Here is a 20180-nt window from a genome sequence, read left to right on the forward strand (position 1 = left end):
GCCCGTGACCACCTCCTGTCCGTTGTCCGCACTCGTACGGCCAACTCGCGCTTGCAGGACTTCTCACGGGCGGCTCCCTTCCTATGGAATAGCCTGCCTACCGCCATCAGACTCTCCCCTAGTCTTGCATCTTTTAAGAAGTGCCTTAAAACCCATCTCTTTAGGAAAGCTTATGGCCTCCAAGACTAACCCTTACCTCACATACCTGTCTCTTGCCCTCTCCTAAAGGGCAGCCCACCTTATTTGATTGTAAATTCCTGTCCTAATGTGTTTTACACCCCACCTCCTATAGAATGTAAGCTCGTTTGAGCAGGGTCCTCTTCAACCTATTGTTCCTGTAAGTTTATTTGTAATTGTCCTATTTATAGTTAAATCCCCCTCTCATAATATTGTAAAGCGCTACGGAATCTGTTGGCGCTATATAAATGGCAATAATAAATAATAAATAATAAATAAATAAGCAAGCATTAGTTCATTAATAAATGATTTTGTAGACAAATAGCTGAAAGATATACTTAAGGTTAATATGGGTAGTCCTCCAATAGTTCAGAGATATGGTCCACTTGTAAAGTAGCAAAGTATCCGTTCTCCAGTAATCCTTTATGGCATGCAGCAATCCTTGCATTTGCTCAAAGGCTGGAACAGCTTGTCTGAGCTTGTGGAGAGGTAAGTCCGGTGGAAGTAGATCCCAGTAGCTGAGCCTGTGGAGCCCGCGGTCTCGCAGAGGCAGCTCACACGTTAGCTCACACAATCAATCACCAAGCACCCTCCCTCTGGCCCAGTCTCCCTAAATACCGTCAGAGCTGTGTCAGAGAGGGGCGAGTCCGGCTCCTCACAGCTGAGTACCGAACCCGGAAGTGTTACTCCATGACATATACATAGTGTTTCACACATGGCTTCTCCATTTTGGCTTTATTTTTGTTAAAGAAATCATTACACATTGTAATATATCATGTGTTGCCGTTTGTCTGAGGTTGTATTTATCTAATTTTAAGACCTGCAAAGGAACAGAAGATTGTCATTATGTCCTGATATTTTCCCCATGACTGTATTTCTGTCTCGTATATTGCTTTTACTTTTATTGCGCATCTTTGAACAAGCATAATATGAGCCCCTGTGTCTTCTAATAAAATGACCAGATTTTACTATTTACATGTCGTAAAGCCATGATTGTGTTAAAGACACTGAGGCAAATATTATCCCCCACACATATTCTGGATGATGTTATGTTTATTCTCTATTGTTATATTTATCCCACCCTTTTTATTTGTTTCTGATTTATCATAATCATTATTTTGCTGCAACATGATTTAGATTGTCTTACACTGCATTTTCTATAGCTCGAATTTTCATTCTTATTCATATTGTTTGTCAAAATAATTATTTTGTGTTTTATGTTCGATTTTACCACATCTGTTTTCTCTTCTACTTTGAACTCATCCTCCTCTCTCTACCTTCGATTTTCAACAGTCCATTAGGCATGCCGTTGTTCTTCACGAAAGTTCTTTGTTTTCTCCATGTGTTATGGACTTTTATTTTCTTGTTTGAGTTTTTTAAGGCATCACCAAGAAAAGAGGAGTTGCCTTGGATCACATATATTATGAAGAATGTTTGATTCGCTAACGACTTCATGTGAACAGTAAACTCTAGAATTATTTTTTTACATTCTTTATTTTTTGAGTGCATGGTTATACACATACAGTTTCCAGAGACATTTCAGTAAAAAATATTTACGGCAGTAAATGTTACAAGTGTGGATGAATACGTCATAAGAAATACCGCACTTTTATAATAATATAACAAGTTGAACTAATGTGAGTTACGTCAGGGAAAAAGTAATTCAAAAAATTCACAAGGAGGAAAATCTGATTACAGGAGAGAAGCACATGCTGAGTAGTAATGCTAACAAGTAGGTTAGTACAACACCAGAAATATACCACTGGGACTCGTCGCCACATAATAGTGGCGTCACTGGCGTGTTATATAAAGTAAATATTAAAATAATACAAAACAAAAAGAAAGGACAGAGCAAGGCCTAGGAATCAGAAGTATGAAAATGTGAGGCAGCTGTAACCATTAATAAGGGAATCCCTGACAGAGGCTAATATACCAAGTAGTGAGACCCTGTTCAGCCAATACCGTCATTCGGAAGACATAGGAGAAATATATGAGAGTCACCAGGAGGAACAGCATTCTGGGGTGAGCCGGACCCTCCAGCTCCAAGCCTGAACGAATGCCGGCATGAACGAGCCATGGACTTGGGAGCTTGTACAGTCCAAGTGCTTCCTTTTCAAAAAATTGCAGAACAGGTAAAATAAGAGCTCCTACAGAATGCGCCTGGCCACCATGTGGTAGCGTTCCCCACTAGAAAGCCTGCAAACTAAATCTATTCCAAATATAGCTTAAAGGAACCCTCCAAGCATCATAACCACTATAGATATGGTGTCAGAATTGCCCAAGCGCCACCACACTGTAATCTGACAAACCATTTTAGAAATGTTTACCTCAATCCTGCTGACCACCCACACCTGAAGCCTCTGCTTACGTTTTCTCCTTGCAGGTGAATCAGGTTAGCTCGACTGAGGTACACAGGGCCACAATCATGAGCTGAGAGCATCAGCTAAGTGTTTGCACAGAACGACAGCATCTAATAACTCACTTTATGAGGACTTCGGTGTCTCCAGATGCATTGCGCTATAGTGTTTATGGTGCTTGGAGTCTTACTTTAACTCCATAAGTGATACTATCATCAGTTAATTGTTGTGTGAAATTTTGTGTGATGATGCATCCATTTCAATTGTAGGCAAGTGCATACAACTCACCTACAACTCCCTCTACTGATAAATGTTCAGATCTGGCTTAAATGTTTTAATATAATATGCTCTGGCTGTGCCAGGGCAGACAGTAAAACCATGTGAATTAAAACAAGCTACACTATTGGCGTGCTTTGTTAAGACACCCAAGTCATCTCATACCGTTATCTTTCCATTTTTTCCTTATGTACGATTTTATAATTGGTTTAATTTGTGGATTTTGTTGGTTCGCAACTTCTATGTATGTATATACCATGCCTGTCAGGCTTGTGCCTCCCATTACTGGGAGTCATTGTATTTCTTTCTTTCTTTACTTTCTTTTTATATTTTTGCTTATATTTGTAAACCTTTCTGTAAATCCAAAAGAAATAAATCATGAAAACAAAAATATAAATATTTTTTTAAAAGTGACATTTCCACTTTAAATAGACTCAACTCAGCTATTTCCACCTACAATGTACAATGCTCTCAATTTTTGATTGAGGGTTTGTCCATGCTGAAAAGCAAATGCTTTGTCTGTCTAACACGCCCACAGAGTGCTCATGCCACTGACACACGTCTGTCATTGGTTGTTTTTTTTTTTATTTTTTGGGTGGAGTAGATAGGGGCAACTCAGGTCTCCAGGAACCAATCTAGGCAAGTCCACATCTTACAACATCACCGGAAGTGGGGTATCTACCAAAGAACTGCGAGTTCCGGTGTGTGCCGGAAGTGGGGCATCTACCACAGAGTTTTGTCCTCCAGCCCCCCACTGCGTGTGCCGGAAGTGGGGCAGACAAGGCAGAGCTGAATCGGTCTCTAGGCGAGTGGGACGGTTGCTAGGGGCATACCGGAAGTGTCCTGGCGCTGGCTGACGGCGGGCTGTATTCTGTGTTAGTTGCCTGATGCAGGGGGTGAAGATGGCGGTGTCCAGCCGGCTCCGTGCCCTGCTCCCCGTGCTCCTGGCTGTCAGCGGCTTGCTGTCCCCCCTCGTGTCTCCGGCTCACATTAAGAAGGCCATGGAGGAGGGGGGGCCCCCGGAGAGCTACAGCCGCTATTACCATTACCCGGAGCTCACCGAGCTGCTACGCTCGCTGACCGAGGACCACCCGGGGCTGGCCCGGCTCTCCAGCCTGGGGCAGTCGGTGAAAGGCCGGGAGCTGTGGGCGGTCAGGCTGACAGCAGACCAGGGACGCGCACCGTCCGATAGACCGCAGTTCAAGTACGTGGGGAACATGCACGGGGACGAGGCGGTGTCCAGGCAGGTCCTGATCTACCTGATCCAGCACTTACTGGGGGGCTACGGCTCGGACCCCCGCACCACCCGCCTCCTCAACAACACCGACATCTACATCGTGCCCAGCCTCAACCCGGACGGCTTCGAGGTGGCCCAGGAGGGCGACTGCCATGGGAGCAAGCAGTCCCGGGAGAATGCCAACCAGATCGACCTCAACCGCAGCTTCCCTGACCAGTTCAACAAGGGGGGCTCACCTGATGGCAAGCAGGTGCCAGAGGTGGTGGCTATGATGAAGTGGATACGTGCCAACCGGTGGGTATTCTTAACTCGTGCATGCTGTCCCTAGTGAGAGAGCTCACTTTATTATCATTATCATCATTTTGTAATCAAGTGTAATGCATTTTTTTTTTAATATAAAGATTTATTTTTTAAGCAGCGACACAATTCATCAGTATAAGCAAAGTAAAAAAATGTCACAGCAGAAATAGAATTAACAACGAAAATAAGAAAAACTAGACTAAAAGTAATGCTTTTTTTGGTCACCATGTGGCACTTAAGTTTTGGCCGACTGCACCAGTTACGAACAGTCTGACTGTGACATTTATACTATATACAAATACTGAGTTAGTAATGTCACTGAAGGTTGGCTCACTTGTGTCCACCAGCGCACTGGCATAGGGCCTAAACCATTATATCTAATAGATAAAGATATTACAATTCTGTATCAACTGAGCTGGAAGGTCTGGTGAAAAATCAAAATGAGACACATGGAAAGGAAGTATATACACAAAGTATCCCATGCTAAGTGGCACTGCACCAAAATTCAGACTAGGAATAAAATAGGAATACATGTTTTATTTTAATTGTCACTAGACCATACAGCTCTGTTGATTTGGAATATATTTATCTCTATACAAATACTGCCTTATTATTAAAAGGTGAAGTGCCAAATTCACCAGTGGTCAGGCAATGTTAGATTTGTATATACCCTCCATTCAGTCTTGGGTTGGTTATTGAGTCCTAGTGCTGGCTTTTAGGACCATCACAGTATATTAAAAGCTGATATATGGGACATTGATTCCCCATTATTTTCTGATAGAGGATCATATATTATTTGTAGTGTTATTAGTGAGGTGATAGTCACAGCTTAGTTGCTGATGTGCCATTTAGATTTTGTTGCAGTTCAGATATTTGTGCATAAACCTCAAGTGCCATGAAAGCTACGCTGAAAACACGACAGACTTGGAGAATTTCTGCTGTTTGCTCATGTAATTTTTATTTGGAAATGGAATTTCTGATAAGTCACGCTTTAGTGAATAACCGTGTTGTTACATAAAATTATAGGACATCTGCAAAGAGATTTAGGTCTTTGTTCTATTCCCTTTTACTCTGCGTATTGCATGCTCCCCCCCCCCGTGTTTAGGTATGCTATAAAAGAACCCACATAAAATCCATGACGTTTACAGCGTTATTTGCTAAAGTGAATTTAAATTTTAAGGCCAGAGTAGCCGAACTAAAAGGGTAGCTGACTTATTGAATTCTCACTTTAGTAAATAACCCTTAGATTTATTGAGTGAAGTATCCTATCCTATTGTGCTTGCAATGTCCATGTCTTAAAGGGTTACCATGGGCCAGGGGTTCCCAATTACTTTTTCCACTGGAACCCTTTGACATAGTGTATCAACATTGTGGAACCCCCCCCCCAAAAAAAACCTTTCAATTAGCAAATTACTACAGATAGTAAACAGATTGTACTACTTAGGAGCAGGTGTGCTTTTCAGTGTAGAGCTGGTGTTTGTATATAATTTTAGCATTTTAATACATGGGTAATGTTTATGTTTGCAGGGTTGTGTTGGCGTCTGATTCCTGGGATGTATGCCATATACATACACATTAACACAGAGATACACACACATTCATAAACACAAAGATACACACGGACACATGAACACCTCTTGACACACTGGCGCAGATACAGTCAAAAAAAAAATAGTGACACACGCACACCTTAACACACAGATACACACTGTGACACACACTCAGATACAGACACTTACAAACAGATACACGCACACTGACACATACACTGAAAGATACACACACTGGCACACACCTTAACACACAGATACAGACACACGTACACACATTGGCGCACGCACTCAGATACACAGTGGCCCATACACTGATACACAGATACACACAATGACACACACTGTCAAATACACACGTCATTTTATATATATATATATATATATATATATATATGCAGTCACCCTCCTGTTAGCATACCTGTTTAACTCCTCTGTTGCCGGAGATGTAACTACACCTTTAGGCAGTGTCATTAACCAGCTGGCTTACATCAATTCTGTGCATATTGGACATCTGCTGTCAGCACGCACATCATGCTGACGACAGGCAACCTCTGATGGCTTTGTCTCACACCTCTCCATCAACGTAGGTGGATTGGGCTGAGGGGAGAACTTTGCCACGGAGGTGGAATAGAGGTTAGTTTACTTTTTTTTTCTTTTTTTTTTGAGTGAAGGGACAAGCACAGCAAGGGTTATTCTAACTAAAGTCGGTGTTTTCTTAAATCACTGGTTTGTGGTTGGAATAACCATTTAACAGTGAGAGGTCAGTGGATTTTGTGGTGCCTGCTATTTGAACATGGCTTACAGTAGCCATGTCTTTTGTGTGGATTTTGCTCCCCACTGAGATGTAGTACACAGAACATCATCCTCGATGTGGGTGCTGGTGTGGGAATTAGTTGTGCATCCCCCCTGCCTAGCAGATGTGCAGTGATGAAAACATGGGCAAACATTTTTACAATTACTCAAAGCATAAGTATGGTGACTTTTGGGTGTCTGCTATGTTACTGAAAAAAATGTTTGGGTGGACTACATGCATTAAGAGTATTCTGTTTCTTCTGCTCAAGAACTAAGAGAAATGTACAGAAAGGTACATGGTAGCATTTCTCATGTATATGGAAAGGTGATGAAAATCTGTGATTAAATGCCATTTTTCTGGCAACTCTACTTATGCTTGATATTGGAGGTTTGCAATGTGTTTTTAAACCAGCTGCTAATTGGTTCTTGTTGAGTATCTTTTAAAAAAATGTTTTTGCCAGTATCTCATGATTACTGTATTTTAATCCTACCAACAATAAGATCTCTATCTAATCCACATAGCCATTCCTGCACTTCATCTAGCTATGTTTTTGTTTAGAGATACATGTAGGTTTACTTTGTAACAGAATGGAACAGAATGGATAAAACCTTAAACTGGATTTCTTTTAAGCAACGAGAATTTTTTTTTTTTTTCTATTTAAGATTAATTGTATTCTAAAGGTTATTAGGTATGAAATATTCATTAGTTATATAGCACAAGGCTGTGTATCCATGCAGTATTTACATTTTTGGCAAATGGATTCCATTATCCAACTTTGAATTTGTGTTTGCAGAGATAACATGCGCTTTTTCGCAGCAAACATTTTATGAAATAAACATACAAAGTTCATCTTTATTCTGCAAACCTATGTACAATAGGCGTGTTCATGTATTTTCAGCTGCTGTAACAAATGCACTGCCTTTTATCTGTATCTGTGTACAAATTGACTTTCTGAGGTTTACCTGAAGACTTCTCACATAAATCTACCTGGCACAAAAAGGGAACACATTGCTTCTTACTCCATAATTGCACTTGGATTTCTCATTGGATCAACACTCATTGCATATACTGTTAGTATGTGGTCTATAATTGTTCCCAAGTCCTTTTCTTTTGATATTATACCCAACTCATCCCCAATAATGTACAAGTAGCTTGTGAATTTGGATTTATCTCTATTGAATCCCCTCTGTCATTTTGCCTGCCCAGCCCCCTAATGATCAAAATCCCTCTGTAGAGAAGTGAATATGAATGTCATCATTGTCATAAGGACTTATGGGTCAGCTATAAATCCTTTATTCATTTTTAATTAGAAAACAAACCACTAAATTAATTTTTAATAAATATCAATGCAATATATTTAGGCAATTTTTAAAATAGTATTTAATAGTGCTTATGGTTTTAATTATGTATTATCTGGCATTTGGCAGACATATTTGGGTCATTTGTTTTATAAAATTAAATTAGGTAACTGTAACCATAATATGAGGATGTCCGTGCATTTGTATAAAGTCTCAGTAATCCATACGTGTATAATGACATAATCTGTGGATCATTTACAAGTTCTTTCCACTGTGCTGATGTAAAGCCTACTTTGCACATTAACCTGTACAGGCCACATGTAACATTCATATCACATCCAATATCCACCTGACTCAACATATTTAGCTATCAACATTCACTATGCATACCTGATGAAGCTGATGTTTTAGTAGTACAGGTATCTTTTGGGATGCTTCATAAACAAGCATTTGTTGCTATTTCATATGATAGGAGGGCAATTGGCTTATATATTGAGAGATGGGATGGCATAAACCAGTTGCTAGTTTTGTATTACACACAGCAGGACCTTCCACATTTATTCTCTGGAAACGAAGCAGGCAGAATCAAATATAGTGGGATGTGTACAATCCCTGCAATTGTTGTACTTACCTACGTGTCAGCAGCCCATGTTGAACTGACAGAGGTTCCCTGGGGCATTTTAAAACGTGGTGCGCTGGCATGGCTTTGTTTTTTATTAATAACTGGATAGACCATTATTTAAAGATGATGCCTTGTTTACACTTTTTAGAATTCGGTCATTATACCAGGTGCTGTTAAAAAAACAAAACAAAAAACCTTGTCTGATTTTGTCCCCTAGGTTTGTATTGTCAGGGAATCTTCATGGAGGCACTGTGGTTGCAAGTTATCCTTATGACGATTCGGCCCTTCACCAGGAAGTTGGACTTTACAGTAAATCTGCAGATGACAACGTGTTCCAGTACCTTGCCAGGGCCTATGCTTCAAATCACCCCATAATGAAAACTGGTCATCCTTCCTGTAAAGATGATCCCAGTGAGGCTTTTGCGGACGGGATAACAAATGGTGCCAAGTGGTATGATGTCCCAGGTATGCTTTAATTTTATATTTATTTAGCTGCTGAAGAGTGTCAAACATTCGTATTTACTAATTCAAAGTGACTTTCAAATTATAGGCCAAAGTAACTAAACTGGAAGCATAGCTGACTTAAAGAATTTTTTCAATTCAGCTATTTTGAGCTTTAGTTTAAAATTCACTTTAAATTCCTGTGAAGTCTCTCTTTAGTTAATAACCCAGAAAATATTTTCCAGTAAATCTTACTGAGTTATTAACAATTTAAGAAAGCAAACAAACAATACTTTTAACTGCTGTAGTTAGTACACACCCATGCTCTCAAATTTCCTACCACCAGTGTATACAGCAGTCCTTGCACTAGATGGGAAACCGGGATTTATTGATATTTGGAAAACCGTTATGTATCCCCTTTTATTATTATTATTATTATTATTATAGGGGCTGCCTGTAATGAATATACACACTAATGATGTGCTAGAATAGAGCAAAAAGGACAATAGGGCAATTAACAAGACGTGAGGCAGATTTTCAGTTTAAAGTCTTTTTGTACGCTGTTTGTGCCAGACATGTTAGGGCTATCAATCCGTTTCTGAATTTCAAATTATAAAACATCATTTAGACAGAATTATTTTTTTGGCAAAAAGAAATAGACGAGAGGTAGCATGAGTAAATAACCTCTATATATGAATTTCAAAAACCGGATGAGTGCAATTCTTGTGAAGATTTTTAAGATGTTGATATAGGGTTCTTTTGAATACCATTCACATTTAGCTGCTAAGCTAGCAGTTATAGTTCATCCATTTTGATGAGTTCAAAGCTGTTTTGTAGTAGAGATTATATCCCAACATTTTCTGAAAATAATGCATCTAGAGGCTGATTTTTTTTGGGAATTGAAGTACCCACGGTATGTAGTCCTGCACTCTGCAGTAGTTCTGTTCATCAATGGAGCAGTTATCCTTACTCACGGTGGCCCCACTACTTTCATAAATTGAGATTTTGACGCCGTAAAGTTCACACCCTAACTTCAATATTTTCTCTGAAGACACACTTTTTACAGGGATACTCCAAACACAATAGGAAGTACAGGTTATTGTGATGGCTATGGTGCAAGGAAGCTGTAAGCCACATTTTCAATTGGTGTGATAAAAATCAGAGGAATCCACCGCATCCAAATCCCCCCCCTTTTATCCTATCACTTGCTAGCGGTCAGGTCTGTTCTGTAAATGCATATTTAAATAAGTATACATTTTGCCAACCTTGAGAACATTGATTGGCTAAGAGTATTGATGCAGCTTAGTTCAGTCCTTTTAGCCAATCATGTTGAATGAAACCGACATTGATAACCTGGAAGTGCAAATTCTGCATTGTCAATGTGGCCAAGGAGGGTGAGGTTCCTCGGCTTAGGGGAAGAGTCATGATCCGAGTCAAACTGTTACTGAACACCCACTGTTTAGTAGATATGCCCCTAAATATTTTGCATAGTTTCTTTAGGGTTATATGGATTTAAAATCTTGCAAAAGCTGTAGACTTGCTGCCTGCAGCCTTTTACCTACCTTCCACTATTTCCCTGACACAGATTTTCAGCCTGTGCTGGGAAATTCACCATTGACTTCTCATTGATAAGTCACAAGCACACAATTGTTCGTGGCTTTCCAATGCTCTTCAATGAGTTATTGTACAGCGTATTGAGTAGGGGGAAAGACAGTCTCTCTCAATCAGCGTGCTTGACACTTCTGTTAGCTTTGTGAAACTAACGAAGAAGAAAACCTCCCCGGCTATTTGTGACAACTGGGAAGGTGTTTTTGCCCCCAGTTATAAAAGTGTTATTGAAAAAAAGACAGATTCCAGAAGATAAAGCACTTTGTTTGTGTCTGGAGTATATCTTTAAATGAAATCAGAAACACTGGTGTTTTAAGTCAGTTCTAAAGGCAATTTACTGCTAGACTAGTTATGTTAAAACATGGACAGAAATGCATGTATACATTTGGAAATACTCTTTGCCTATGTGGCAAGACCTGCCTGACATAATGCAACAAAATGTTTCTCTTTTGAAGATAATATAATTAAGAAACATCTGTTAACACCCAGTCTCCGTTTGTTTTTCCTGGAGAATAAAAAAATATACATTTCAACAATTAAATGGGCACTATGGGCAGCCATCCCACTTCATCTCATTGAGTAAGTGTTTTGCTTTTTTGTTTTGTGATTTTTAACCCCTTATGTGGCGTTCGAGGGCAGAGGGACCCTATTGTGTTATACAGCTTTGTATTCCTAACACTATAGTGTTCCTTTAACCCCTTAAGACCGGAGGGCGTACTATTACGTCCTTTTAAAAGCGGCTCTAAACGCCGCCGGACGTAATAGTACGCCCTCCGGTTTTTAGTAACTTACCCGGTCGCTGGCGGTCCCACGCCGGCGATCGCGGTTCGGGGGACTCCCAGGGAGCCCCCCCCGGCACGTCCGCCCTCCAGGAGCCCTCCCGGCCATGTGAGAGTGAGGTCCTTGCGAGGACCTCACAATCACATGGCCGGTATAGCTGCCTGCTGCATTGCCAGCAGGGGGACCAACTGTAATGACAGTTGGTCCCCCTGCTGGCTGAAAATCAAATAAAAAAATGTTAAAACAGTGTAAAAATAAATAAATTATATACTTAGATCATATATATATATATTATATATATATATGATCTAAGTATATATATACACATATACACATACACCGTCTAGGTGTATTTTAATATTAATATATATATAATTATATATATATATATATATTAATATCAAATTACACGTAGACTGATACTGATTAAATATATATATAATTATTGTTATATATATATTTATAAATAATATAAAAAAAATTAATATGTAAATACGTAAAAAAATTAAATAAAAAAAATAATTAAAAATAAAATATTAAAAAATATATAGATGTGTTTTATTTCGTTCTAACTGTATTCTGATATTAATATATATATATTTATATCAAAATACACTTATAACGAAATAATATATATATCTATATACATAAATATATACGTATATATCACTATATATACCTATATATAAATAAAAATATAAAAAAAAAAAAATATATATATATATATATATATATATACGTGTATATATACATATATTAATTCTACACATATATTTATGTAATAATTTTACATAATTAGGTATCCTAATTAATTACAATTAGCGGGACCTGCCTGACCACCCATGCCGAAAGTATAGGGAATTTAATTTGCTAGCACTATATTTAACCCTATAACTTTCCAAGACACCATAAAACCTGTACATGGGGGGTACTGTTTTACTCGGGAGACTTCGCTGAACACAAATATTAGTGTTTCAAAACAGTAAAATGTATTACAACCATGATATCGCCAGTAAAAGTGACGTTTTTTGCATTTTTCACGCACAAACAGCACTTACAGGGACGATATTATTGCTGCAATACTTTTTACTGTTTTGAAACACAAATATTTGTGTTCAGCGAAGTCTCCTGAGTACAACAGTACCCCTCATGTACAGGTTTTATGGTGTTTTCAAAAATTACAGCGTCAAATATAAGGCTTGTGTTTAATTTTTTTCACATAAAAATTCGCCAGATTGCTTACGTTGCCTTTATGACCCTATGGTAGCCCAAGAATGAAAATTACCCCTATGATGGCATACCATTTGCAATAGTAGACAACCCAAGGTATTGCAAATGGGGTATGTCCAGTCTTTTTTAGTAGCCACTTAGTCACAAACACTGGCCAAAATTGGCGTTTTTTGCATTTTTCACACACAAACAAATACAAACGCTAACTTTGGCCAGTGTTTGTGACCAAATGGCTACTAAAAAAGACTGGACATCGCTTATTTGCAATACCTTGGGTCGTCTACTATTGCAAATGGTATGCCATTATGGGTGTAAATTTATTTCCTGGGCTACTATACAGTCTCAAAGGCAACGTAACCAATCTGGCGAATTTCAAATGTAACACGCTATATTTGACCCTGTAACTTCCCAAAACACCATAAAACCTGTACATAGGGGGTACTGTTTTACACGTGAGACTTTGCTGAATACAAATATGTGTATTTTATTGCAGTAAAAGCAAACAGTATTATGACATTGACAGTTAAAATGTCATGAAGAACGAAAAAAATCAAAAAAAATCTTATTTTCTCCCATTTTTTTCATATTAAATTATGTTTCATAGCTAAATATTTGATATTAAATGAAAGCCCTGTTTCCCCTGAATAAAATGATATATAATAAGGGGGGGTGCATTTAATATGAAAGAGGTGAATTACGGTTGGACAGACATATAGCGCAAATGGCAGGTTTTGTTTACGTTTTGTTTCGTTCACAACTTGTACATTTGGCTGCGGTGTTAAGGGGTTAAAGATTGTTCTACTCAATATGGACCAGAATGTTATTACTGAAATAGTGCTTACATTTTATCCAACCCTACAGTACCATTTTTTTTTTTTATATTGGGTCCATGTGCGAATAAACACTGTTCATTTTGTATGTTTAACAGGTTACTCCAACCACCATGACCACGTCTGCTTTTTGAAGTGGTAGTGTTGGTAGGAGCCTGGATGTGTAGTGCTTCAGCTTGAAACACTGCACATCTAAAGTTATTTGCAATTGTGTGCCAAGAGCTAGTTACACCCCTGGCACATGTGACTTGGAGTTCTGGGCTGCCTTGTGTCAATTCTGTGCATAAAATACAGCTACTGTCAGCTCGCACTGCACTCTGGGGGCAAGATGTCTTATCTCCTAAATTGCACCCCACACTATCCCATCTGCTATTTAAAAAAAAAAAAAAAAGTTTTTGTCTGATGCCCTCCCTCCTCCTTTTCTTCCCCACTACACCCCTCTACCCCTCCCATGCGCTCTGAGACGGTTTAATGGACCAATCAGAGGCTTCTCTATAAAAAGCCTTTTATTAGACATTCCTGCGGCTGCAGTGCTGTCAAAAAGTGGTGTGCTGGGAGCTCTGTCCAGAGATGGATTCAAATAAGTAGAAACTTAGTTTAAAACTTTGTTTTGCCCTTTCTGGGGTTAGGGGGACCTGAAGAATAATGGCAATATTCTAGCAGACAAAAAGGACATATAAAAAAAAAAGGGGGTTGGATTAACGCTTTAACTTCTTTCTCCCAGGGATGGGTTAGATCCTCTTTGTCGAAAGATTGTGTTTTTAAATCCACTGGTTTGCTGGTGTTTTGAAGGATGAAATGTGCTGTCTTATTGAGGGCATGATTGGACATGTTCAGCAGTGTCCCCTTTAAAATTTCCCTAGATACAGTGTCTGGAATGATAATCCATAACAGATTGCTTGTATACACCCATTTTATTCCCAGAGCAGATAGCAGTAGTCTGGGGCTGCAAAACTACACCAATCACTCTAATTTCAGGAGTATGTAATATGCTATGTGTACTTGTTTCTGTAAGCCAGAAAGATATTGATATATAGAGCAAAAGCAGTCTGCTACAGTATGTGCACAGTTGTTTATCTGCAGTGTTATTCCTTTTGGCAAGATGATACAGGAGCTATGCCATCTGTCACTTTTCTTGTTTGATTTAGTTTTCATTGCTCACATACTGAGATACATCACTATTTGCTCTTTGACTTTGGATGGTTGGTCATATGATAAAATAGGTTACAGTGATATAAATAATACAGGATATCCTGGAAAAACACAAAACAAGACGGATGGGGTGCTCAAATGGGACAACCCTTTGTAAACAGTTTGATAAGCTTTGAACATGTTTCACCATTGATGTCATCAAGTCAATGTCTAATTGTTATCACTAATGATCAGCAGCAGTATGTTTTTCCATATTTAATGAATTTGGCCTGCCTGCTTAGAATCTTCTCTTAATGCTAGAGGGTCACGTAGTTGTATCCAGCTTGAGTTTTTTAAATATTATTGAAAATAATTTCCCCACCCATTAAAATGCATTTAATAGTATGAGTTAAAGGGACACTATAGGCATCCAGACCACTTCATCGTGCGATTTTAAATTCCTGAATCGCCATGACATCGGCAGATGAGAAGCATGACCCAGCGCTGAGGGAAATTGGCCCTGTAATCAGTTAAATCTGAGAGAAAGTTATTAACCCTTTATTTGCTACTGGCAGGGCTGGAAGTGGGGGCAGAGGTACACTATACAAATATATTTACCACTATAGTGTTCCTTTCAAATGGTTTCTTTACATACATGCTTATTTTTAACCATGGTATGTTGGAGATTTTCTACCTCTCCTCTTTTGTAGGAATAATGGTGCCAGAAATTGCCTTATGACCCCTCCCCCCCTCCCCCCACTCTAAGTAATCAAATAATTTATAGAACGGTTTGAGGTCTGCTGGGCACCTTTCTCGTCTCAACAGCCCGGAGAGCTGTAAGATTCTTTCTGGCTGGCCACCCACAGCCAGTGAGCTAAGCCCTGCACTGCTGGTTTGACTACTTACCATGGTGCAGTGCCAGGACACTCCTTGCATCATAATGACTTCAGCACCCTGTAGTGGTTTGGTGCTTCTTTGAACGTTCCTTTTTAATATATTGCAAAAATTTAGCAATTAAAATCACAGTGCTGTTTCATAAATATACTAGATATTTAACATATTATTTTAAAAAAGTGGTCAACTTTAGTGCAGACATGTTCCTGTTGTGTTTTTTTTTTTTTAAACTCTGTTCTTACAGAGTTACAAATCTGTTTAATCTCAGAATGAATAGAATTCCTGTGTCAAATACTTTTTCTTGGCAGTGGACGATGAACATACAATGAACAATTTACAATAGCAAAAAAGTGCATAAATTACATTTCCTTAGTTGAATGTGAGAGGTTTTAATTAGAATGAGTTAATCAATTCACCTTTGTTAAAGAGATACTAACGAGAATTTGATACATACGGTAAGTAAAAGGACTGCTGCACTTATGCAGTAGCCATGCCTACAATCTAGTGACGCATGAACAAATGCGTGGAATTGTTGCCATCACATGGAGTCCAATGTTAAAATATGAAAGAAATATAAAAAGAATACAAAACGAGGGAAAAAAACAAAGAATATTAAGTAATGAAAGCGTAGACCATGATTAAAAGAGTAAGGGGAGTAAATAGATATGTGGGAGAACTCATTCCTCCAAAAATGGGAAATGATACAGTGAGGTATTGGAGAGCTACAAACCTTCTCTTTTGTTATGTATTTTGAGTTGTCAATAATTATTCAATGACTGCCAATCTGTCACACTAGACATCGAATCAAGCATGTTGAGTTCCTATAGCCTATTTTCTCTTTACACACCTATAATGTATCTGCGGCCATTTGGCTTATGAGTAAACCTTGTGTATATACGGCCTTTCTTTGTAAATCTGGTAAATAATGATGTAGCAAACTTTGCATGGTCTGATCGAAAAGCAGTGAACTTTCAGAAACCTTGGTGTACATAATGGGTGGATAAAGTATGATTTTATGATTCAATTTTTTTCCTCTTGTTAAATTTATTTGAACGAACACTAACTATTTACCTATCTTAAAGTAAATAAATTACCATGACCACTTCAGTTATTTCCAGTGTTCATGATGCTGTCTATACATACAGCATTTCAGAAACTTAGCACACAGAGTTAAAGAACTTTGCTGGCGGGTGCATAACTACACCTCTGACAGTGTCATTACCCAGCCTGGAATTAAAGCTAATTATTTGTATATTGACCATCTATTGCACTTGGCCTTGCAAATATGCATGCTTTACTTTGTCCAGAATTTCTATGAAATAAAAACATATAAATCCTGCAATTTACATGGTATTTTCTTGCATTGTACTGATTCAAGGTCTTCCAATGGAATTAAGGCAATCAACGCTGCTACTGTGTATGCTTCATAGATTTCCACATTAAAGCATTGTTTCGACGCCACTAGAGAAACCAAACACACACAGTTGTGTCATCACACTTGTATATGGTCAATGTTACGAGAGAATCATTCATGCCATGTAAAATTTGCCGCATGTCTTTAGTGGTCACACATTTTACTAGGAAACTCTTGTTTGGCTGAATTTGTCATTTGTTCAAATCCACTTCAACCTGGAATGTTTATTTAACCTAAAGTAGCTGTCAAGAGAACTGTTTTTTCTGTGCATTGATAAATCGTGCTTGCCATGTGTCGTGTCAAGAGTCTCTTCAAGATCCTGTAAGAAGGAGAGTCAGTGGTATCTGTGTATTTGTCTGCAATACATTACTCACCATTACCTTGTGTATGGGTCATTTCGTGTTGCAAAAGAATCCATTCCGAATTGTACACTTATACATATGACATTACACATCCAGTGTTTAAGGCTGACTTACAAGTTGGAAAGGCTTGTTAAGCATTTGTGTGTTTACAAAATTAAAGGAACGCCCAAAACACCATAACTATAGAATGCACTGTAGGACTTTGCTTAGGAGAACTAATGAAAGTTTCTTCTAAGGCAGGGTCAGGAGTTGTGCCTGGTGGATTCCAGGTAGACACTCTATTCATTCTAAAAATGTTTTCACTCCTTACAATATTTGGTGTCAGGGCACTTCTGGCACCATAACCACTACATTGAGCTGTAGTGTTTTTGGTGATTGGAGTGTTACTTTTTAATAGTTAAGCTGAAAGAGGCAGGTGAAATTCTAGCTGCTATTTTAACAAATATCCGATATGTTTTTTGGGTACTGTTATAACCTGTAAAACATAGCACAGAACATTTCAAGGGCACAATTACTAATGAACAGTGACTCTTCCAATTCAAACATGAAAATAAATGTGGAGATGTTGGAGCCTGCCAAAGAAAACACCGTCTTAAGCTTTTCAATTCTTAATTACATGCTAGGAAGTTTTGGGCCCCAGAGAATTAACTGTTTTGAAGAGAAAAATTTTAATATATATGCTTATGCATTGCATTCAGACAGTAGTCACATCCAATAATTAGTCACATTTTTATATTGTAACCTTTTGTTATTATTGTGCATTTTCATATCAATTAATATTCCAATAAGACAAAGCAAAACAGATTTTTGACACCATTGCAACTACATTAAACCAAAAAAAATGTACGTAATTATTCAGACTCTTAAAGGCACACTAGTCACATGAACAACTTTAGCTTAATGAAGCAGTTTTGGTGTATAGAACATGCCCCTGCAGCCTCACTGCTCAATCTTCTGCCATTTAGGAGTTAAATCCCTTTGTTTATGAACCCTAGTCACACCTCCCTGCATGTGACTTGCACAGCCTTCCATAAACACTTCCTGTAAAGAGAGCCCTATTTAGGCTTTCTTTATTGCAAGTTCTGTTTAATTAAGATTTTCTTATCCCCTGCTATGTTAATAGCTTGCTAGACCCTACAAGAGCCTCCTGAATGTGATTAAAGTTCAATTTAGAGATCGAGATACAATTATTTAAGGTACCGTATAAGCCGAGTTTTTCAGCCCATGTTTTGGGCTGAAAAACCCCAACTCGGCTTATACTCGAGTCAGAGTCTGTATTATGGCAATTTGCATTGCCATAATACAGACTGGGGGGAGAGGGGGGCTGGCAGAGCTGTAACTTACCTTTCCTGCAGCTCCTGTCAGCTCTCTCCTCCTCCGCGCCGTCCGTTCAGCACCTCGGTCAGCTCCCAGTGTAAGTCGCGGCTCTTGCGAGATTTACACTGGGAGCTGACAGAAGAGCAGAACGGACGGCGCAGAGGAGGAGAGAGCTGACAGGAGCTGCAGGAAAGGTAAGTTACAGCTCTGCCAGCCCCCCCTCTCCCCCCCACTGAACTGCCACTGGACCACCAGGGAAGGAGAGCCCCCCTCCCTGCCATATATCAAGCAGGGAGGGGGGACGAAAAAAATAAAATATAAATAAAATAATAAAAAAAATTAATAATAAAAAAAAGGGGTATAAGGACCATTATGGGAGGGGGGGGGGGGTATAAGGACCACTATGGGAGGGAGGGGGTGGGGGGTATAAGGACCACTATGGGAGGGAGGGGGTGGGTTAAGGACCACTATGGGAGGGAGGGGGTGGGTTAAGGACCACTATGGGAGGGAGGGGGGTATAAGGACCGCTATGGGAGGGAGGGGGGGTATAAGGACCACTATGGGAGGGAGGGGGGGATAAGGACCACTATGGGAGGGAGGGGGGGATAAGGACCACTATGGGAGGGAGGGGGGGATAAGGACCACTATGGGAGGGAGGGGGGGATAAGGACCACTATGGGAGGGAGGGGGGGATAAGGACCACTATGGGAGGGAGGGGGGGATAAGGACCACTATGGGAGGGAGGGGGGTATAAGGACCACTATGGGAGGGAGGGGGGGGGTATAAGGACCACTATGGGAGGGAGGGGGGGGGTATAAGGACCACTATGGGAGGGAGGGGGGGGGTATAAGGACCACTATGGGAGGGAGGGGGGGGGGTATAAGGACCACTATGGGAGGGAGGGGGGGGGTATAAGGACCACTATGGGAGGGAGGGGGGGGTATAAGGACCACTATGGGAGGGAGGGGGGTGGTATAAGGACCACTATGGGAGGGAGGGGGGGTATAAGGACCACTATGGGAGGGAGGGGGGGTATAAGGACCACTATGGGAGGGAGGGGGGGTATAAGGACCACTATGGGAGGGAGGGGGGGTATAAGGACCACTATGGGAGGGAGGGGGGTATAAGGACCACTATGGGAGGGAGGGGGGGTATAAGGACCACTATGGGAGGGAGGGGGGGTATAAGGACCACTATGGGAGGGAGGGGGGGTATAAGGACCACTATGGGAGGGGGTGGGGGTATAAGGACCACTATGGGAGGGGGTGGGATATAAGGACCATTATGGGAGGGAGGGGGGGGTATATGGACCACTATGGGAGGGATGGGGGGGATAAGGAACACTATGGGAGGGAGAAGGGGAAGTAAGGACCACTAGGGGAGGGGTGAATCAGGACCACTGGGGGGGGGGGGAGTGAAGGAACACGGGGGTGGGGAGGTAAGGACCACTGAGGGAGGAGGAGGGGAAGTCAGGACATATGGGGGGGGAGGGGGCGGCAAAATTTTTTTTGCCTACGGCGGCAAATATCCTTGCACCGGCCCTGCACACACTGCATTCAC

At 40.0% G+C, this 20180-nt stretch overlaps 1 protein-coding gene across 1 annotated transcript in view; it reads left to right on the forward strand.

The window, feature by feature from the left end:
- Positions 1–3578: 3578 nt before the first annotated feature.
- Positions 3579–20180, forward strand: part of CPD (carboxypeptidase D) — a 60344-nt gene continuing 43742 nt past the window's right edge. The window contains exons 1-2 of the mRNA XM_063450014.1: positions 3579–4341; positions 8831–9078. Coding sequence (XP_063306084.1) covers positions 3698–4341; positions 8831–9078 — 892 coding nt within the window. The 5' untranslated portion in view covers positions 3579–3697. The remainder of the gene's footprint in view (positions 4342–8830; positions 9079–20180) is intronic.

This window comes from Pelobates fuscus, chromosome 1, assembly GCF_036172605.1.
Source record: "Pelobates fuscus isolate aPelFus1 chromosome 1, aPelFus1.pri, whole genome shotgun sequence".
In the NCBI taxonomy this organism is placed as follows: domain Eukaryota; kingdom Metazoa; phylum Chordata; class Amphibia; order Anura; family Pelobatidae; genus Pelobates; species Pelobates fuscus.